Source organism: Arvicanthis niloticus, chromosome 24 (genome assembly GCF_011762505.2).
Source record: "Arvicanthis niloticus isolate mArvNil1 chromosome 24, mArvNil1.pat.X, whole genome shotgun sequence".
Lineage (NCBI taxonomy): Eukaryota > Metazoa > Chordata > Mammalia > Rodentia > Muridae > Arvicanthis > Arvicanthis niloticus.
Window position 1 is genome coordinate 4,024,799 of NC_133432.1, and position 22,824 is coordinate 4,047,622.

Consider the following 22,824-nt stretch of genomic DNA (forward strand, 5'->3'; position numbering starts at 1 on the left):
AACCAGATGTCCCCTGGGGCGGGGGGGGGGGGGAGGGCAGAGCTGCACACGTGCTCGGAAGACATATTAAGCCCTGTGTGCGTTTCAAGCCTCTCGAGGTGAACTGTGTGTTATCTGGCAGCTGTTTTGAGGCGGCCAAGCTGCCCTCGGTCCTACATTAGAACTGCTGGGTTAGAGTGAAGCCCGAGCGTCTCCATGGTAACACTGAAGCCCGAGCGTCTCCATGGTAACACAGCTTAGTTCCCTCATGTTCCTTCAGCCTCCCTAGCACATCCCCCTTCCACTTCAGGGCTGGGAATGGGGTGGGCTCCCCTAGCAGCTCAGCAGCTGTGAGTATGGTTCTGCAGGACAGCTCCCCATCCCTTCCCACCCTGAGCTAGCCAAGGCTTGCACTGCAGGCTCTGTCTTCTGGCACTGACTCCTTCCAGGGGTCTCATCTGCTGCCCACCAGCCCCTGCTTTCTCCTCTCCAATTAAGAGGCCTCCTGGCAGCAGCCAGAGGCAGGAAAACAAGGCAGTTAGTCACTTAGCTTCCATTACCAACCTGAATCACGTGGCTGGCTCTTTTAATGGCTGTTGTCATGACAACGGGAAGCCAGTCCCTGCTCGCTCTGGGAACCAAAACAAAATTAAGGGGTGGTGGCAGGGAGGGGAAGACGTACCAGGGAGGAGACAGCTTAGAACTAGGGGAGGGGGAGGAGCTTTAGCTGGAGGAAATAGCTTCCCTGTGATACTGACCCGAGCCCAGAGGAGCACAGGTGACAGATGTGGTAGATGTCAGGTGACAAGGTAAATGTCTGCACTTAGCTTATTCTGCCCACTGAGTCATCTTCATCCCTAATGTGATCAAAAAATGGACACCCAGACACTGGCAAAGATAAAGACAGATGCCTCTGGGAGACTGTGCAGTACACAAGCCATCCGTTTAGGTGGCACCCCCCCACCCCCCACCCCCGTTCACCTGCCATATTTCCCAAGCTCCCCATGGTTCCCCTCTTGTTCCTTGTCGGGACAGCTGCCTCTGCACCCTCAAGTTCAGCATGTCCCTGCAACTTGGACTTCTGCGTTCTCTCTCTCTCTCTCTCTCTCTCTCTCTCTCTCTCTCTCTCTCCCTCCCTCCCTTCCTCCCTCCCTCCTTCCCTCTGCCAGGGCTTTCATGGTTCTCCACTGCCACATCCTGCAGGCTTGCAGATGTTTTTGTCCAGTGCTGGGGCCTGAGTTACAGTCTTACAGAGCGACACCTCATGTCCCTCCCCATAATCCTCCTCTTTCTCATGTCACTACCGGGTCTGCCAGCATCATCCGCCTCATCCAGCAGAAAGTCTCCGCTCTGACTCTCCAACTCCAGCTCTGCTTGAACTTGGGGATTGGTCCTGACCTACCTGACGGGTCCTGGGTCCTGACAGCTCCTCAGGCTGCCTCTGGACAGAGCTTTCAACCCCACAGGCTCTGGGCAGGCTTGCACAGCTGTCTGGCTATCTAGGGAAGTCCCCTGTCACCTCTTCCAGGAGGGAGAGGGAGGCTGTGGTGTACAGGGGTGTGGCTCATCCAAACTCAGGGACAGAGAAGACGATGCTTGCTGATCAGACTTTTAGGCAAATTTCTCCCTATCAGTATCTATCTGACATTGGAGGGGAGACTCATTGCCCAAAGAGGTGGCCCAAGGAAGCAGTGTACAGAGAGGCAAGCTCAGGGAGCTGACGAGAGCTTGCAGGTGGCAGCAGACTTCCTCCTGTTCCTCTGCACTGAGTCTGTACACTTCAAACATGGCTTCCTGCCTCTGGCCATGCTATTCCCAGTAGGGTAATGGCTTAGGTGACCTGGGGGTGGTTATCCTACCTCTGGCCTTTCTTGGTTGTGTGCTGTTAGAAGCCACTCCCCCCTGCTGTGAGCCCTGGTTCTGTATCAACCGTCTTCACAGGGTTACTATGTACGTCTGCAGTGCACGGCACATAGAAAACCCCAAAGAAGAAGCTCAGATCCAGAAGCTAGACTGATGAGGTCCAGTAGGGGACATGTGGGCCACAGGGCCGCACGTGTCACTCTGCAGACGGGAAACAGATGATCGTACGAAGAGACTTAGGGATGACGAACTCTGAGGGAGCTGGTGGCATAGCCTTACATGGGTGTCTCCTAGGTTCTCCAGCGCCTTGTTTTCCGTGGTACATCCTACTTGGTCAATCATTTCCCTAAGAGACAGGGCCTTAGGCTCTGACAGTCAAGGAGCGTGCATACCAGCCAGGGCTGAGTCAAAACCATGATCTTCCAGCTTCAAACCATAAAGGGCAGGGATGTGAGCTTGTGGGTTTAGGGTCTGGATAGTATCTTCAAACAGGACTTTACAAAGATGGAGATAAAGACTTGTAGGCCTTTCTGAGGGACCCCCTGCTATCCATCCTACATATCACCTCAAGGGAAAATTCTAGAATCTGCAATCATCCACGGAGCTGGTTCTTTAAAAGGAATGTGCTACACACGGAGACACAAACACAGAGACACACCCACGATCCCCAAGAGGAAAAAGGAGCCGGCAACAGGTCCGGCCTCCAGCTGCCCAGGTGGCTTCCACCAGGAAGGAAGAGCCTCCTGGGTGTGACACCCCTAACACACACACACACACACACACACACACACACACACACACACACACACACGAGCATCACACAGATGTACACACAGGCATAGACACACACATCACCACACTCAGGAAGCAAGGGAGCCCGGCTCACAGATTCACAGCCAAGCAGGATAAGTACCCCAAGATGAATTTAAGGCAGCGAGGGCGGGAAGGGGGGAGGGGTGGCCGAAGGATGGGGCGGAGCCAAAACGGGAGGGCAACGCCACACCATACATGCTCAGTCTTACCCATTCACCCAAATACACATACGTAGACTCACAAAGCACAGGCGATATATAGATCATCCTTAGGTATTTCCAGGCAGGTGCACATGTGTTTCCCATCCACATATTCATAGCCACATGTCCCCCAGGCAACGTGCATCTACACCACGGGCCCACAGACATCTAAATGCCACCTCAGCCTTCTAAACTCTCCCCGCTCCCAAGGCCCTGGGAGGTCACTGACTGAACTCCAAGGTAAGGCTGGGTTCCCAGTTACTTCCTTCATCCTGGGGGAGGCAGGCAGCCACTCCTGTCTGATCACTGGAGGGCACTTGCCCTGTGACCCTGGCCAGGTCACAGGCTCTCCAGGACAGAGTCCCTGGCACCTAGAGGTGGCTCCAAGGACTGAGCATCTGGGGTGGGTTAGGGGGACAGCTTCATGCTCCAGAATTGAACCTATCCCTTCCCAAAACCTGATCTGCCCGGGGACATTCCGAATCCCTAGTGAGGAGCCCCTCATCACCCTACCCTACCCCAGGAGTGAGAACCTGCCCCTCCACAAGGAAAGGTCCCACCTAGACACCTTCCGTTCCGACACCCAGAGGGCCTCACGCACTGAAACACCCATTTCCTAGCGTTGCCCCCGTCCCGCCCTGGTTAACCATGCACAGCCGCCGCCAGCCAGGTACCCGCGGTGGCCCTGTCACCATGAGGTGGCCGTCCCTACCTCCTTCTTCACAGTGCGCAGCAGTCTCTGGCGGGTCTCGGCCTCTGCGGGACAAGCAGGGAAGCGCGGTGAGCGGCACCGAGGCCGTGGGGCCTGGCCGCCCTCCCGCCGCCCGCCCGTGCTTACCCGCAGGGACCGAAGCCATGGCTCAAGCTGGTCGGTGCCAGGTGCCTGGACGCGTCCCTGCTCCGCGCCCTGCTGCAGTCGCGAGGGGGCGGGACAGGCAGGGAATGAATGACAGCCCAGGATGCGGACGTCAGAACCTGACATCCCGCCCACCTTACCCGTGAGAACTCAGCGCCGCCTCCTGGACAGCATACAGCACAGAGCATCCTCATCCAGTCTCTTCCAGGCATCAGCGCCAGGCCCTGCTAAGTTGCCAAGGCTGACCTAAGGTGCGGAACCGTGCTCCACACCCCGTGCGTCCATCCATGCAAATTTAAAAATGAGGCAAAACCAGACACGGGGCACACTTCTAACGACTCATCAATAGGGAGACTGAGGCAGGGAACATGGCCATGCCGCCACAATAAAACTTGACTCATGCTGAATAAAATGGATGTAAGTTCTAGAATGAGCTGATAATCAAGCGAGATATTTGATGTGTAATTCTCAACTTAGACAAGATAAAAAAAGGGCCAGCGTTCATACTGGGTAGCTTCAGCTGTTTCATACCCCCCTCCTCCTTTCTTTTCCCCTTCTCCCTTTTTAGACTCTGCTCAGATACACTGGCTTTCCATCTGGAAGAAGCCTGCCGCTTCTTCGGTTGCTCCCTCCCCTATTCTGGGAAGCAAGGTTCAGCCAGGATCTCTAAGTCACAGAGAGTTTGAAGCAAAGGTGATGGACGGAGACATTGCTGCAGCACTCAGATGGTAGACAGTAAACAATGCACGTTAAAGCATTGTAAGGTTCTAGAGGGAAGTGGAGTCGATGCAGGGGAGGTACTAGAGACTTGGGCTGTCCTGTGGAACAAGGGGCAGCTGAGTTTTCTCTCTGAGCAAGAAGGAAAAGAAGGATGGAGATGCTTGGGGAAGAGGAGCCTATAAGATGGGGAAAAAAAAATCAGCTACATTAAAAGCCCTGATGTGGAGCTGGAGAGGTGGCTCAGTGGTTAAGAGCTCTGACTGCTCTTCCAGAGATCCTGAGTTCAATTCCCAGCAACTGCATGGCGGCTCACAACCATCTGTAATGGGATCTGATGTCCTCTTCTGGTGTGTCTGAAGACAGCGATGGTGTAAATGTGTGTGTGTGTGTGTGTGTGTGTGTGTGTGTGTGTGTGTGTATCAGAGCCCCTCTTGTGTGTGGCAGTAGTGTCTCAGTCATGATACTCTCCCACTCTCTCCATTGAGGTGTGCTTAGTATCTCCAGAATGCCAGAGAACAAGAAATAACTTGACAATTATAAGTCTAATTGAGGACTTACTGCAACCTGAGCTCAGTCTGCATAGACTTACCAATCTGTGTTAAGTAGATCAGATGTTTCCCTTTACCACACCAAACCCTGCAAACCTTCTTGGGCTGATTGGTTTTTTTGTTTTGTTTTTGTTTTTTTTTAAGTATATAGAATTTTCCTTTAATATAAGTGATTATCTAGTGGTGGTTTGAATATGCTTGGCTGTCCTGGAACCTGCTCTGTAACGTGAACTCAAGAGATCTGCATCGCTCTGTCCCCAAGATGCTAGGATCACAGTCATGGTCCACCATGCCTGGGCTTCAGTTTTTCTTCACCTAGAACTTGCTCTGTCCCATGTTGCCTTGAACTCGGAGATCTGCTCACCTCTGTCTCCTGAGATTAAAGGTTAAAGTTTAAAGATCCTTCCCTGAACCTAAGCTTTTTGTGGTGATTATGTTTCAAGGTCCAGATTGAAAGCTTGTATCTTCCCATGTCAACATGACACCCAATCATAGTTCCTTATGTCCAAATAAAACCAATAACTACGTCGTAATAACGTATCTATTCACTATTTAACTGTAAACACAAAAATCTTAGCTGGGTGGATTGTTCCCGAGATCACCGATCCTTTAATCTGTTTATCTCCTTGAACGCAGGATTCAGCTCCACTTCACTTCCCAGTGCCCCTTTATTGCTTGAACCCCATGTTTCGTACGTCTCATTTTTAAGCTTGCTCAAAACTCTCTTCCTAAGACTGAACCACAGGATAGCTTCTAAATTAGGGCTTTCTTTTCTTTTCTTCCTTCCTTCCTTCCTTCCTTCCTTCCTTCCTTCCTTCCTTCCTTTCTTTCTTTCTTTCTTTTTTTGAGACTTAATTGTCAACACAATTAATCTGAATCTTTTCACTTTAGCCTCAGGTAGGTTCTGCAGACAAGGACAAAAAAGCGGCCAAGTCCGTCACCAAAATATCATAATAATCTCTAGCTCATAGACTAACATTCTTCTCCTTTGAAGACTCTCAAGCCAGGCCCCCACAGCTCAGTCACCCTTGGCACCAATGTCTTTCGTATTCCTACTCAGATGACCCACTGAGCTCCACCTAAAGCATTCCATGACTTTCCAAATCCAAAGTCCCCAAATCCACATTCTTCCAAACAAAAGCATGGTGAAGCATACCACAGCAATACCCCACTCCTGGTACCAATTTCTGTCTTAGTTAGGGTTTTACTGCTGTGAACAGACACCATGACCAAGGCACCTCTTGTAAAGGATGACATTTAATTGGGGCTGGCTTACAGGTTCAGAGGTTCAGAGGTGTGCCACTTTCTACCCTAGACAGGTTCTGATTAGCTTCCGCCAATCACCAGGTTCTGTTTCCTCTGCCAATAATTAACTTGTTCATTGATTTATGTGCTTTCATGTCCATGTCTATGAGGAAGCCAGTGATTCCTGTCAGGTGTCCTTCTCACCCATTCGCTACCTTCTAAACAAATGGTTTATCTTATATTTTAATTTAAAAGATTCATTTTTATTTTTATATGTGTATGCGTGGAAGCCTGCATGTGTGTCTGTGCACCACGTGCATGCAGTACCCTCAGAGGCCAGAAGAGGGCATCAGGTCACCTGGAACTAGAATTATGGACGGCTGTGAGCTGCTTGCCATGTGGTACTGGGAATATAACCCAGATCCTCTGGAAAAGCAACCAGTGCTCTTAACCACTGGGCCATCTCTCCAGGTCCCTTTCATTACTTTTGAGACAGGTTCTCTCATGGAACATGGAGCTCATGGCTAGTCTACTGGGCTGGCAAACCCCAGGGATTCCCCACTCTCTCAACCTCGCCAGCAGGGAGATCACATGCTCGTGGGGCTTCACCTGGGTTTTATGTGAGTACTGAAGGTTTCAAGCTTGTCAGCTAGCGCTTTAGCCATTTTCCTAGACAACAGTGATTGGTTTAAACAGAAACATGTGACACGGTTCTGCCCAATGAGATGCAGGGGAATTCCTCTGCATGCCTCCTTGTTCACGGAAAGAGGCCTGCAGATAGCGTAACCCTGCTGCTGGTACTGGTCCATTCTGTGCTCTGGCTCCCTGGCAGTCAGAGGGCACAGCTAGCATGGGGCATGAGGAGTTCCGGGAGAATCGGACGCTGTAGCGTTCACCCTTTGATGTGCTCATATTTTGGAAAACACACCACCTTCTGGTGAAGTCCCCGAGTTAGACCTTTCTCTTACTGGCGGCTGAAATAATTCTGCGTGTACGATTGAGCCACATGAGACACCCTTCTGTTTCTACAAATATGACAGGCTGCGTGACTGCTTCCCCCACCTCCCCCGCCAAAGCTGAAGATCTAGGCCAACAAATGCAAATCATTGTAGAGCATCTATGCTCATTCTTGCAAAGGGATGTTCCAGGTGCCTCCTAATGTATCTGCCGTGTCCTAGAATGAAATACTTAATTAGAATGATTACAGAACTTGCCAGTGTGTATCAGTTCTACCGTCTTTTCCATGGCAGACTGGAAAAGGTCAATCCCAAGTTTAGACTGAAGGAGGCGCTGCTGAGCAAATGACATCGCCTTGGTTCATGTGGCACGGGTATCTGGCACAGTCTAGCTTCTGTGTCATGCTGCACTCTGGCTAGCTGCACGCAGGGATTCAACTTCTGCACATCGTGTGTGTGTGTGTGTGTGTGTGTGTGTGTGTGTGTGTGTGTGTGTGTGTGTGTTAGTTCTCTCGATCTCCGGATGAGGGAAATCTTTGCCTTTCTGGGACACAGGGACACTGTCAAACTCAAGGGTCTGCCTCATGGAATCAGCCCGTTTGTCTTCATAGGTGGTGGCCAGGATTCCATTTCCTGAGAGGCAGCTTTTGCTGACCCCAAGGGCTCCATGGCGTCTTGGGCTCATGGGACAGGTACCCAGGGTGACAAAGGTCTGTCAAGAATGTGTGTGTACTATGACAAGATCCAACAACGACTTAAGAAATGAGGGGTTTCTGATTATAGAGATGGTTCGGGATTCATTTGGTTGGCTCACCAGACCGGTGGGTTCGGGACCTGCAGCTTACCCTCAGAAATTAAAAACGTCAAGCTATTTGTGTCCAGGCCCATCGGTAGGGCTCCATGGGTAAAGTTGCTTGCTGCTAAGACTGACAACCTGAGTTTAATTCCAAGACCCTTCTTGGTGGCAGGACGGAACTGACCCCACAATTTGCCCTCCAACTTCCACACGTGCACTGTGGCGCATGTACATGCATTATACACACAATCCAACCTCCACACGTGCACCCTGGGGCATACACATGGATGTGCACACAAACTGTTTAAAAGGTTCATGTGTGTACCAAACACATACAAACTTGCCATTCCCTGAGTAGACAGGATAGCATCACCTCTGTTTATGTCACACTGGGCGTCATGTTAAGCCACTCGGGGAGGGGTGTGCCTAGGTGATGTGGAGATATGGTGCCCTGCATGAGACTTTTTGTGTTCTGTGTTCCAGAACTGTGGACACTGAGGGGTTGTTGCCATCAGCTCTCTTGGTGAGTGTAACACTCAATGTTAAGACAAGATATAACACAGTAACATCGATAAGCCTGAGAGGCATGAGGAAGAGATGACGGAGCCCATAGTCGAGGAAGGAGAGCCAAGAACGTGACCCAGCTGTCTGAGTTTGTTTTTAGGCTGCACATGCAACGGGGGTGGGGGAGCAGTTGAATAACAGAGAAATTAGGTCCATGCACCTGTGGAAAAAAACTAAGTGTACTGGCTGGTTTTGTGTGTCAACTTGACACAATCTGGAGTTATCACAGAGAAAGGTGCCTCCCTTGAGGAAATGCCTCACGAGATCCAGCTGTAAGGCATTTTCTCAGTTAGTGATCAAGGGTGGGAGGGCCCACTGTGGGTGGAGCCATCCCTGGGCTGGTGGTCCTGGGTTCTATAAGAAAGCAGGCTGAGCAAGTCAGGGGAAGCAAGCCAGTAAGCAGCACCCCTCCATGGCCACTGCATCAGCTCCTGCTTTCTGATCTGCTTGAATTCCAGTCCTGACTTCCTTTGGTGATGAACAGCAATGTGGAAGTGTGAGCTGAATTAACCCTTTCCTCCCCAACTTGCTTCTTGGTTATGTTTTGTACAGGAATATAAACCCTGACTAAGACACTAAGGAACACTGGAGCCCCTATATGCATAGTGGGCAGGGGTGACCTATTCCTAGGAGACCTTGAAGAGCATCCTTCCAGAGAGCCTGGGGTAGACTAGAGTTGGCAGACTGTTAATGCCTCTGCCCAGGTGTCTCTGAGGGATAACCCAGCCCTAGATCACGATCTTTTCAAACATGTGTCAAAAACACTATGTAGTACTTAATCCAAAGCAACCAGATAAAAGGACAGCAGACAGGGCAGAGGGAAACCAGCTAAGGTTGTGCAAGTTACCAGCGAGGGGTGCTCTGAGAGGCACAGTTCAAAAGAACTGCATGAGGAAATTGTCGAAAAGGACTGACTTTGGAATTCTTTTTTTATCCTATTGGTGTGTTGGTGTGCATGCCCACCCACCCATGTGGAGGCCAGACGGCAGCACTGGTGTAGGCCGCCGACCCGACTCGGCTGGTCAAGATGGCGCTGGCTTCTGGTATGATCTACTGGTAAACAAGTGCACTGCGCATGCGATCATCTCAGTTTTGGCACCAACCCCTCCCGAGTGGGATATGCTAATGAGGTACTGCAATCCTGACCAATCACCCCCTCCCGAGTGGCATATGCTAATGAAGCACTGCAATTCTGACCAGTCACGCACCTCCATGTGATTTCCCAGCCCAGGGCTGAGGGTATATAAGCAGCTCACCCTGGGCACTTGGGGTTCCCTGCAAAATGAAGAAGCGCTTCTACAATAAAGGCTGTTGAGAAGGATCCGGTTGTTCGCGTCTTCCTTGCTGGTCGAGTGGGGCGTGACACACTGGGTCTCTCCCTCTGTCACCATGTCTAATCCTTTTTGAGGCAGTGTCTCTTGCTGACTGTAGAACTTCTGTTTTTTGGCCACCAAGCCCAAGTGAGTGATACTCCTGTCCCAGCCTAGTTCCATCCAGATGTCACAGGCATGTGCAGGACCACCCCTGGCTTGTCATGTGGGTGTTGGCCTGGGAGCTTCAGACTTCCTGTCACAAAGCAGTTTCCTGTGCTTGCCCTTCCAGCCCTTAACACGGGGATACCACCGGAAAAGCAGTGTTTCAGAGGGGCGGAGTGCAGACGCCCTGACACGGCCAAAGAGAGAATCAGGGAAGGGGACAAACAGACTGGGAGAGCCAGCAAGATGCAGAAAGTTAAACACAAATCACAGACCACAGACAAGGAGTAGAGAGTCAGCAAGACACAACACAGAGCCGGGCAGTGGTGGTGCACGCCTTTAATCCCAGCACTTGGGAGGCAGAGGCAGGTGGATTTCTGAGTTCAAGGCCAGCCTGGTCTATAGAGTGAGTTCCAGGACAGCCAGGGTTACACAGAGAAACCCTGTCTCAAAAAACCAAAAAAAAAAAAAAAAAAAAGACACAACACAGAAAGATAAACAGAAGACACAGACCACAGACAAGGAGGTGGGACTCTGTCTCCGGGTTGCCAGAGACAGTTGCTCCCACAGACATAGTGAGTGTAAAGAACTGGCTAGCACTGACATTTTCAGAAGGAATTATAAAGCTGGGTCTCCATAGTGAGTTCCAGGAGGGCCACACAGTGAGACTGCCTGGGAGAGCAGGTGTCTTATGATTAAATTCACACTGAGCTCACTCTCGTTTTCCCCAAAACGTTGCTCTATGGTTGTCCGTGTGTATTTTGTTTATGATTTTCATCCTCATGTGTGAGCTCTTGTTTGATTCCTAAGGATGGGGGAAACAGCCAGCTCCACTGGCTGGACTCAGTTACATTTCAAGGACTTCAGGTGCCTGGCGGAGAATCTAGGTTTAACTGCACAGTTGGGAAAATTAACCACCTTTTGCGGGCTACCTTTTAACTCCTGCACCATGGAACATCTGGGTCCCTTGGGGTGGGGCATCCGGTTCTCTTCCCTCTCCCCCCTTTTCCCAACCCTATCGGTTGCCCTCGGCACCGGTCTGTCCGTGTCTGTCAGTTTATGTCTGTAGCTGTCAGTTTATGTCTGTAGTTTCGTCTGTTGTTTGATTGTTACTCTGTTTCAAATTAAGAGGAAAACAATGTTGGGAGGCAGAGGCAGGTGGATTTCTGAGTTCGAGGCTAGCCTGGTCTACAGAGTGAGTTCCAGGACAGCCAGGGCTATACAGAGAAACCCTGTCTCGAAAAACAAAAAAAAACAAACAAACAAAAAAAAAAAAAAGAGGAAAACGATGGTTAAAGAAAGATAGGCTTCCCCCCCCCCCCCACTGCCTGAATTCACAAAGGAGATAAAATGTTTTCTCCATGCATCTTCCAGGTACACCCAGCTCAGGCACACCCAGCTCACCAGGGGCTCAAGCCCTTAACCTTTCCCTGCCCTATGAGAGAGCACCAACCGCTCCAACCTCTTCCACACTGCCGGCTTGAGTGGCCAGTCTTCCAAACCGGCCACCTGAGGCTCATTTAACCTGTCTAACATGTTTGCAGCCTGAGATATCATCTTTAGACTCCCTGGGAATGCCAGCCTCACTTTGGTCTGGTTGTCGCTCTGTTTCATACTTTAAAAGGTGGGCCAAACATATCTGCTTGCTGTTCACCTTTAACTCAGTCTCAACACAGGGTGCTGCTCTCAAAAACTTGAAGCCAAACATGTCTGGAAAAACCCCAACTCCCGTAATGAATTGAGGTGACACCAGACAGGAGGCTGCTTGATCAAGTACAAACTTGATCTCTTGAAGAGACATGACCAGCTTCTCAGTTTCTCTGGCAAGAAGTCTGATGGCTAATCCTGCTACAGAACTTCCTTGTCCGTGTGAATTGGATTCAACAGGTAGCAAAATGCTCCTCCCTTGAAATTACAGCTAAAAAAAATTAAGTTTTGTCTGTTTTAAATATATAGATATATAATATAGCCATTGCATCTTATTTCTGACAGATCTTAAATATCTCTCTATATATCTCTATTGCTCTATCTGTCTATCTATCTATCTGGTGTTAACATGTTCTACATGTCTTGGTTATAAAATATTAATTTAAAATATATAGTTAGTAATCTATAATATTGGCAACAGAAAGTTGGCTTAAAACAACTCAGGATAAAAGCCACCCTGGGCAACCAAGCTCTCTAAAGATATGTCTAAGTTGGGATAGTGTTTTGTCCTAGAAACCAGACTTTAAAAGACAGGATTTTAAAAGGTCTCTGTAATGAGGTATGGAAGCTGCCTCTTCATGCGTTGGTATACAGAGCTCTTCTTGCTGGCAGCCAAGCTTTGTAATGTGAAAACAATACACTTGCTATTGATTTGAGAAACACTGGATTGTTTAAACTGTTTAACAAAAATTAAAAATAGATTTTGTTTTCTAAAATGATGGTTACACTGTTAGAACTGAGTCTTATCTTCTAAAAATTATGGCTAGGATCTATGACTTTATTCTTTAAAAAGATACTTTATTTTGATATTGCAAAAGGAACTTTTAAAAATTATATATATATATATATATATATATATATATATATATATAACACTATGGAGCATTTTAAAAATTATTAAATAATTTAAATGTCTGTTGATATGATGGTTACAAAAAATGTTTTATGGAACAACAATCAGTTTATAAACCTATAGTGGCGGTGGGGTGGGGAAGACAATTTTGATGGAAAAGGCTCAGGTAATCCCTATCATGATGACTATAAATCTGATGATGAAAATAATAAATATGATAACAAAAGATTTTAAAATAACACAGAAATGGGCTGCAGTTATTGGCAAGAAAACAAAAACAACAACAACAGAAACCCCAAAGCGTTGTCTGAAAAGCTGCACTTGAAAGAGCTGTTCCAAATGCATTAGAAAACCAGTGAAAATCCACTGTAGGAAAGACGAGGACCAATAGTCAGAACGGCTGTCGCAGGTTGCGCAGAAGGCTGTTCTTGTTCAGGGCTGCCATGGCCATAGTTTGCAAGAACTACAGTTATTGATGAATACAAGATTAATGTAATACATTCAATATTAACTAGATATATACTCCTGGGGGTTTTAGCCCTTGTAGCTTCGTTTTTCAAAATGAAATAATTTGATAATTTTAAAACCATATTGAAAAACCGAAAAGGTTAAGAATCGCTGGCTCATGGAATCCACCCCTCCTCCTCCCTGTCAGTTTGCCTGAGCTCTGGTGAGGCTCTAGCAGCCCAAAGAGTCCTCTCAGCCCCAACTTCTTAACCTTTTCCTGTCCTGACACCGGTTTTAGCCTAAACCGAGTCATACCGAAAACTATAACGTTCTGTTGTTTTCCTTATGAAACAGGTTTTCGGGTTAAAAAGTTTAAATACTAAAAAGGCTTCCATTCAAAACTGACTGTCAAGGCTCGGATTTAACAGAGCTCGATGGTCAGGCTAAAGTCTGATGCAGTTAATCATAAATTAAAGCTTAACTTGGTCTCCTGTTTTATGTTTGCACGGTAGTTTAGAACAAACTAACTAAAACAGCCAAAGATTGTTTAACTGAGCTATATAGGAGGTCGGTCAGTACGGCCATCTGTCAAACCTGTCAGAGGCCTGCTGAATGTGGCATTTAATATGTTTGAATTTACCATGACAGACAGACACTCCCAAATCCCAACACTGGCTCACCAAGGTCTTCAAGAAGAAATGGGTGCCACAGCAGCAGACACTGCCTGGGTTGTGGTATGTTAACCACTGGGCCTAACTGCCCCAATGCCTTGCCTGCTGTCAGCGTCTGGCCTGAAGACACACAGAGGGCACGGGAGAATTGATTGTCACACGGTGGTGTAGATGAGGCAAGGTTGGCCTCTCCCACCCTCCTCCGGCGCAGGAAAAGCCTCTTCGTCTTCTGGGCCTGATGGCCAAAGGCTGCCTCTGCCCTCGGTGCCACAGAGATGCAGGAGCCTGGGGCAACTGTCTGGGCAATGGCATAAGGATCAGTCTCAGTGGTTATCATTTATCCTTCTTCAAATTCTCTGACCAAGTTGACAGGTGCTTATAGCTTAACAGATAGACAACACGCAACTAGCTACTTACGTCAGAATAATCCCCTATGATGTTAGCTCAGTGATTAAGTTATCAGTTAAAACCACCAGGTCTCTCATTTTAAGAGAAGGCAGACAAGTTTGCTTTACTAACAGGCTGCAAACAGGCAGTTTGGGAGACTAGGACTAAGTTTCTGTTTCCCAGAAATGAGAACCAGGATCCAGGAACCTGTGATCTTCCAATTACCGCCTCGGGCAGCCGATCTGAGGACACCTTGTTACCTGGCCTGAAGTAAGAATAGGTAGCTAGCATGGATAAGCTACCCCCCTCCACCCCCGGAAGTCTCCAGAGCCTAACCAATCGTAGAATCAGATAGAGCTGACCGATCTGGGTAAAAGAGCTCAAATCCCTTCCTGAAATTCTCCTAGCAGACAATAACGCTGAGCCTGTGATTCTCCAGAGCTCTCCATTCCCAAACGGGGAGACAGACCCCAGCATGCAGGAAATTCAGCTGAAGAAACACTCCTTGCTTTTGCATACTATTTGAGTCTGGGGTATCGTTCTTTGGTGATTCTTGGACTTTGCTTCCGGGATGAGGTTTATTGTGCAGCCACCCGGGTGATCAGAAGACACCTCCCCCCCACCCCGTTGTCTCCCGGATATGTTGACCTGCGAGGCCCGATTAAAGGAAAGATAGAGAAGAGAGGCAAGAGACAGGCATGGGAGGGCCGCAGGTCATTACTGCGCCAGCAGTGAGTATATTTCTCATGGTCTTCTTACACCTCAGGACCGTGAGAAGCAAAGCCAGGAGCTAACAGCTTGTCCTAAAATCTACACAGGACTTTTGTTCCCATCACACAAAGAAACCCTCTGTTCCTTCCACCCAGGCTGTCGGAATCCTCAGCCCCTCGCCCTGAGCCTCAGACACACCCCTCTTATTACTCCACGCCTCAGCAGACTGGGGAATCTGCCAACAGGCCCCAACCTGTCTTGACTCTGCCTAGCAGGCAGGCTTTCTCTCTCTCTCTCTCTCTCTCTCTCTCTCTCTCTCTCTCTCTCTCTCTCTTTCATTTTCTTTTTTCCTCTGCTTCAGAGAAGGGGCAAAGGGCTCCTGACAGTTTTGACTGGGTGCTTTGGGCTGCTGGGCATTGGAATCTAAATGGCTGGGACAGGATGGTGCGTGTGTGTGTGTGTGTGTGTGTGTGTGTGTGTGTGTGTGTGTGTGTATGTATGTGTGTGTGTGTGTGTGGTGAGGGTTCTGCAGGAGAGAGGTGATGGAATGGCTCAGACACTCGAGGGCACCGAGGGAGCAACCCCAACTGCTGTTTCCTGGTTCTCTTTCCCTGGGCTACAGGGCTCCCAGCATACTGTGAGCTCACTTTGCCATTGCCACGCCTTGCTTATACAACATTTCACAGCATCCTCCTCCACCCCCAATCTTCTGGCCCGTGTGCTCTTTCCAACTCGGAAAGGGAGCTCACCCAGTCCCTTCAGGCCTGTGTATAGCCAGATCTTCTGGGGGGGGACACATTTTCTCAGCTAAGCTTCCTTTCTCTCAGATGACTCTAGCTGTGTCAAGCTGGAGTAAAACTAACCAGAACGCTTACTAACCCAATTCCAAGAACAACTTTTTTTTTTTTAAAGCCAGATTAACCCTTCAAGGCTGGATAATGCCAGTCCTAGAAACAAGGGGCCACTAACAAAAGTCTGAGGCCACGGGAGGGAGGCTCCTGTAGGAGTTGTTGTTCAAGACACCACACAACTTGTATGCAAGATGTAAAGAAATCAGGCCTGGACGCTTCCTTCCCGCCTCCCGCTGGCTGGCTTTCTAAGTGCCCTGAGCTGCCTGGAGGGTCACTGGCTGCTCCTGCCCAGCTGTGAACTCATGAACTCAGAGTTCTAAGGCCAGGGAAGACGCACCCATATGCACCTGTATGTGCCACAGTCCTTGTGACATCACCAACTGCTCCTTGATTGGATTTGAGGCCTATTCAACAGGAAGACATCCAAGTCTTATTTTTTTTTTTCTTCAGTGCCAGAGACCAAATCTAGGTCTCTTTATAAGGCCCTTGCTAGGTGAGCACTCTACCTGAGCTACAGCCCAGACCTTTCTAAAAATCCGAGGCAGAGTTGTTCTGGTGGACCCTGGTTGAACTCACTCTGCTCAGCCCAGGAAGGCCCCGAATTTGCCATCCTGTCTCAGCTTCCCAAACAGCCGGGATTGCAAGCAAGGTCCAACATACGCTGCTGCTATAAAGGGAGAGTTTTTTCTCAGTGGGCATTGGGTTTCATCAAACGCTCTTTCTGCGTCTATTGAGGTGACGTCATACTACTTCCATAGTCCGTTGACAGAAGTGGGGCTATCAGTTTCCTATTATTGATACAACAAATTATCTCCCTGTGACAAAACGCTGATACCTCCCAGACACTGTAGGCTAGACATGGGGCATGGGCCCCAAGAACGGGGGAAGAGCACCAGTGGGGTAGGACTTGGTCCTACGAGATATTTAGGGTTGTTGTATAATAAAAGTTTACTTATCTAAGTTACTATGTGCTACTGTAGCTGACCTGCCTTCTGTGATCCTCTGAGGCCAGAAAGGGCAGTTTCTGGCACTTAGCACCGCATCCTAAAAACAGCAAAGGACTAAGTAAGCAGCCTTTGTTCTACCTCAGCAGGAGCTGCTGGGCTCTGACTTACACCTGCTAGTCTGAGGTCGCAGGAAGAAAAGACACAAGAAGTTATTATAGAGTTTATTACTAAGTGTAGAAAGTTTTCTATGAAAGCTATTTAAAAGGGAAAAGTGGAAAGGTCCTGAGTGGGGAAGAGGAAAACTTCTATCTAGGAAAAGGGAAAAATTCTCTTCCATATACTACTCTATCTGGGGAAAGGGAAAAAATTGTATTCTATCTCTCTATTCTCTCTGCCTCTCATCTCTTTGTCCTCAGTACTTATACATCTTTCAGAGTACATGGTCACATGTTACAAGGTTCATCACAAGTTCACAACAAAAATCAAATCATAAATTGAAACAGAAGTTTACGGGAGAGAATGTTTACATGCATATCCATTAGGAGTAATTATCTGGCTAAACATCCATCACCTGTCTAGCTCCACAGGTTCACTGAAGGTTTAAAGCTATAACTAAGTTATTAATGAAGTTTTGTATAGATAAACCCAGTTGATATTTTATCTTCTGTCCTAGCACCTGTAATAAATCACGAGTTCCCTTTTAATGACCTTTGGTTAATTGTTTTAAAGCCTCTTGGACTGTGCTCTGAGTAGGAGAAAGTCTGGTTACTATCTAAAAGCAACTAACTGATGACACTTGGGAGACAGGCAGCGTTCTCATCGCAGTTTTGACTATTAGAAAGGGACCTAACAGCAGTCCCGTTGTAAAAGAGCTTAATAATCACTGATATAATTTTAGGAATTCTTATAGGATCATCATTAAGACTTAAGAAGTCATCTATTTGTCTATATAGCATCACACAAGACAGTGCATATTCGTGGATCTGCAGAGATCTGCTCCAAAGCAGTGTGCTATTGCTTAGTGATGGTTACAAATGTTTAATAATAATAGGAAAAGCATGTTAATAGCAGGAATCTTTCCTAAAAATAAGTCTCTTACAGCCTTGCTGAATAAGGGCTCACTTGTCGCAGATTATACAACAATCCAAGGCAGGCCATTTCAGGACGATCACCTGCTAGTTACTAGCTTGTCCCGTTATGGCTCCTGACACAAGGTACAGGAAAGGCAGTGTTTCCTCACCGAGACTCCAGTAGAAAGAATGCCTTTGCCGGTGCGGTCTCTGTCTTCTTGTGGACACTGTGCCCCTTTGCCCCAAGCCCCTTTCATCTCCAGAGCAAGGGACGATCCACAAACAGTTTACAGCCTCACGCCCTATCGCGCTTCCCCTGATTCCCAGTTCCCCTTTCTTTTAAGATCTATTTGGCATATGCGGGTGTTTTGGTCTGCATGGTTGTCTGGGTATCATGAGCTGCCCAGTGCCTGTGGGGGCCAGAAGAGGGTGTCGTACTCCCTGCAGCCAGAAGAGGGCGTCGGATTCCCGGAGCCAGAAGGCTGCGAAACCACCAAAGCTCTAACAGCAGGTTATCTCTCCATCCCCCCACGCCCCTCACTTTCTATGAATCTGGAAGGCATTATCTCGACTTAAGTCATCCACTGTAAAGTCTCACCGCGGCCCTGATCCTCCTCGCCCATATCATGTGACCTTCTGGCAAGTTCCAAGGATTGGGACATGGTCGCTGGTGTCTTTAAGATAGTTTTAGCCTGTGGTCACAGTTAGCACCGCGTTTCTGTTTTTGAATGGGCAACTACCACCGTGACTCTGAGCTGCCAGATTTGGGAAGCTTTGCTTCAGTCACACTGAAAAAACTCAAAGGGGGATTCTCACTCAAGTCTCAGGACGGCACCCACCCAAAAACTCACGAGAGACCGGCTTGCTACAAACACATGAGGCAGTTTAATATCAGAGCTCTGGGCCAGCCCATATCTCCATATCTCACATAGGAGATAGAGGGACTGACCCCTTGGCTCAGGGGTCTAGGGTTTATATATGGGCAGGGTGGGGAAAGGAGGAACTTTTGCGTGGGGGCACACGATTGGTTGTTTTACTTTTCTGAGCAGGCCGTACCAGTCCATGGGGGCAGGGTGCAGTTCCTCTCTTGGCCAGTCAGTTTCTGGGATGTTTCAACAGGCCTTCGTCTTGTAACTCCACCTCCTCTGTAACTAATTAACTGTGCCCAGGCCTAACAAACTTGCTGACAGGCATTTTTAACTATTTAGGTTAGGGAAAAAGGAATCACAGGGCCCTGCTATTTTATTAGTTTTTCGTGGGACCCATAAAATTTTCTTTCAACATCTCCCAGGGTCAGGGTAACTGAGGACTGGAAGGGGGCTGAGTCCGGCGGCTCGCAAAAGTGGTGACATGTGACTGAGGAAAGCTGTGGCATCTGGCGCTGCTTAGAGCCAGGGGGACTCTGAGATCCCCCTCGGCTGGCCCAGAGAATTGGCGCACCACACGGAGAGACCTCATTGCACAGGCTGGCTGAAGGGTCACAGGCTCCTTTCTGGACCCCTTGGTGGGGAAAGCGTGCAGAAGTCACTGGCCTGTGTAGCCATGAGACTATCCAGGGATGTTTATTGCTAAGGCTTTGGAGGTGGAGCAGGAAGCAGCCAGTGTCCCTGCTGGGCAATACAAAGGGCCAGTCAGGCCATGCAGGCTGGGAGCAGGTGGCCGGGTTGCAGGCTCCAGGGGACTTCCCTGAGCCAGCCCCTTCACCATGGCCACCTTAGGTGAGAGAAGATAATTCTGCTGAAGCTACAAGTCCCCAAGCATCCTTTAGATTTTCATTCTGGCCGCACTGGTCATCACCATCATCACATGGACCAGTGCCACCGTCCACCTTAGCGCTTCTCTTGAGAATTGGTTGAAGTCCTGTCTCCCTGTAAACATTCAGAAAACACCCGTCCAAGCATCCCTGTGCTGTTGCGTGTGTGACCCCTCTTCTGGGTTCATCAGTTTTGTGTCCTGTGATGACCAACCATTGTTAGCTTACTGGGGAGTTGGAATCACCTAGGAGACACACCTTTGACTGGGTGGGTCCGTGAGGGTTTTTCTACATAGGTTTACATGTGGACCTCATGAACTAGGGCCCATAATGAATTACAAAACAAAAAGGGGGCAGAGTCTGGAGAGGCAGCTCTGCAGTTAAGAGCACTGGCTGCTCTTCCAGAGGACCTGAGCTTGATCCCACCTCCCTCCCCCACAACCACAGGGCAGCTCACAACCATCTAACTCCAGTACCAAAGGATCCAGCTCCCTTTCTGGTCCCCATGGGCATTGCACACCTGTGGAGCACAGGCACACATGCAGGCAAAACACCCATACGCATAAATAGTAATTCAAAGAGGAGACGGGGAAGCAAGCCGAGTATCTGCATCCGGAACTCTCTGCTTCCCGACCCTGCACAAAATAAACCAATTCATCTCACACTTCTGTCTTCATGAGAGACCATGTCCCCTTAGATCATGACCCCAAGAGAAACCCTTCATCCCTGAAGCTGAGTTTGTATTTTGTCAATAAGAATGAGAAGAAGAAGGAAAAGAAGGAGGAGGAGGAAGAGAAAGAGGAGGAGAAGGAGAAAAAAGAGGAGGAGGAAGAGGAGGAGAAAAAGGAGGATGAGAAGGAGGAGGAGGAGAAGAAGGAGGAGGAGGAGAAGGGGGAGGAGAAGTCTCCTGTCTCGATCCTGGGTGCATCACTGTGTCATCTGAGTAATTTTTCAGTGGAGTCACAACATGGGGATGGGTTGCGTCTAGCAGGTGCTTTTGTCTTGTTGGCGCCTGCAGACCACTTCCCTGGCCTTAGTGCTCTCATATGAAGACATTCTTTATTATAAAGTTTCTTTATCCCCGTTAGTGGGACAAATGACACAAGATTGGGTCACAGCCTGGGCTTCCAGGGGCTTGCACTGTCAGCTGCATAGCAGTGTAGAGTTATGTCCTGGAGTGACCTTGCAGGTGACTGTCATTCCTTTCTGCACGAGTGCACCTGAAGGTACAGGTGCATGCACAGGAGTGGTATGTGTGGATGTGCACCAATGCACAGGAGTCCAAGGGCGACTCAAAGAGACCAGGAAATGCTGGGTGTCTTCCTCCTCTGAAGTGGCGTCCTGCCCCTTCTTGCTAGCAAAGGTTGTATATATATATATTTGTCTGAATTGCTACATCTGTAAGTGAATGCCCCGGCGCCAAACTTGTTGAGGCCAGCTCCTTCTAACACAACTGTAGCCATTTACTAACTACATATTACTTAAAAGGTGAAATTAACTTTAGATTCTCACTCTGTTCCCAAGTAATTGTCCACAGCCTACATTGGAAAAGTCTCCTAAAAGGTCATAATGGAACGGTTGTAACACTGCTGTGGCCTCACAATGCTTTGAAGCTCTCCTGGTTCACCACCTGTCTGCGTCTGCCACCCCTCTTACCTCACTCGGGACCAATCAGCTTTAAAGTCAGCCAATGATACTTTGTGTAGTTAGCCAAACCTGTTGTGTTCACACACACACACACACACACACACACACACATACACACACACCTTTCCTTCTGAACTTCAGAACCCGGTTTTTTTCCTATACAGAGCCTGCCTTAAGAACAGACTGGCACCACAGTTAGGCTCTTGGGTCCTTTCCTGTGGTCCTGATCAGTCAAGCCTTGGGGTGTGAATTCAGTAAGCTGTTCTTTCCTAATCAAGATCAGTGTTTGTATGGTTTGCGTGGCGGCGCGGCACTCTCCCACTGAGCCGTCTCCTGGCCCCTGCTTCTGTGTTCCTCAGTGAAAACTTCTATTTCTTCCTGCTTTCTCCCTCCTTCCTTACGTCTTGGGTAGAATCTTGTTTTAGATAGATTTGCAGCATCACTCTGGTTCTGCTCTGGCTTCCGTGACCTTCCGTGACCTCTTGAGCAGTGTGATGGGCTCCTGCATGGGCTCCTGCAGGTGCTCAGCCCACCCAAACCCAGAGCTGCAGGGCACCAAAGCTCAACCACGCATCTCACACGTGGCCACTGGGCTGCCCCTCGGCCCTGAGTAGCCGAAGGAGGGTTTGTTTCGGCACTCGGGGGTCCATCGTGGGTGGGGAGGCTTGGTTGGCTAAGTGGCCTGGTCCCCGGCAGCAGGAGTTTACAGGCCATGCTTCTCAACTTGCTGATCTGGAACCAGGCAGGGCTAGAACCTTCTAGGGTCCCCACTCCAGTGTCTTGGGCCTTGGAGTGGGGACCACATCTCAAAGCTCTCAACCTCCAAAAATGATGTGTCACTAGTTAGGGACTGAGTATTTAACACATGAGCCTGTATGGAACACTTCCACAATCAAACTATAAAACAATGGGTGCTTTCTATTTGTGTGTGTGTGTGTGTGTGTGTGTGTGTGTGTGTGTGTGTGTGTGTGTGATGGGCACTAACCCCAGGACCCAGTGCTTTCCAGGAGAGTGCCCTACAGTACAGCCCTTGGATTCCCATAGATCCCTGAGTGGCACAGGCTCTGTGGGCATTTAGCCATGCATGTGGTGATGCGTACCACAGCTTTGCCGGGTGGTGCCACATTTTCAGCTCTTTTATTTGTGCAAAATTAGTGATCTCAGATTCCCTCCCCCCGCCAAGACATCAGCAGAACTGCTGTATACATGCCTGCTTACTTATAATTAGTTTGTGGCACTTTCATAACGTGTCTCAGCAAACAAACGGCGGCCTATGATCAGGCTTCAGTTTTCTGAGTAACTCCAGGGGAAAGGAGTCACCTGCAGACCAGGGGTACCATGGATTGAGTTCTGAGAGGACACCCCCCCCAAAAAAATAGGACAAGCCAGCCAGGGAACCAATGGGCAGATCCAACAGTACTTGAGCCTTCACGATCCGTTAGCAGGAAGGGTTTCTGTGAGACCAGTGTCCTGTCTATCACCCCTGCCTGGACCACTCGTCTTACCACTGACTTCCAACACTGGCACTGGAGGGGGGGGGTCTTAGGAGTTCCATAGACTTGTGCAGGAAGGTCTGTAGACTCAGCCTATCACAAACAGCAAGACCTCTCCTGGTGAAAGGGTTAAAATTTTTCAAAAACTCCTAACAGACTGAGCAGAACCAAGAGTGCAGGTCAGCTTGGCCGTGATCTCTGTGTTTCAGGAACTTGGCTGACCACAAGATAGATGGCTGATTACATACAGGCTCTTAGAGAATAGCCTATAC

The 22,824-nt window shown here is 48.8% G+C and overlaps 1 protein-coding gene across 2 annotated transcripts in view; it reads right to left on the reverse strand.

The window, feature by feature from the left end:
- Window positions 1-3,794, reverse strand: part of Sgsm1 (small G protein signaling modulator 1) — a 72,441-nt gene extending 68,647 nt beyond the window's left edge. For both annotated transcript variants that reach the window (XM_076922427.1, XM_076922426.1), the window contains exons 1-2: window positions 3,694-3,794; window positions 3,568-3,611 (exon numbers count right to left, since the gene is read on the reverse strand). In XM_076922427.1, coding sequence (XP_076778542.1) covers window positions 3,568-3,611; window positions 3,694-3,712 — 63 coding nt within the window. In that variant the 5' untranslated portion in view covers window positions 3,713-3,794. The remainder of the gene's footprint in view (window positions 1-3,567; window positions 3,612-3,693) is intronic.
- Window positions 3,795-22,824: the final 19,030 nt, after the last annotated feature.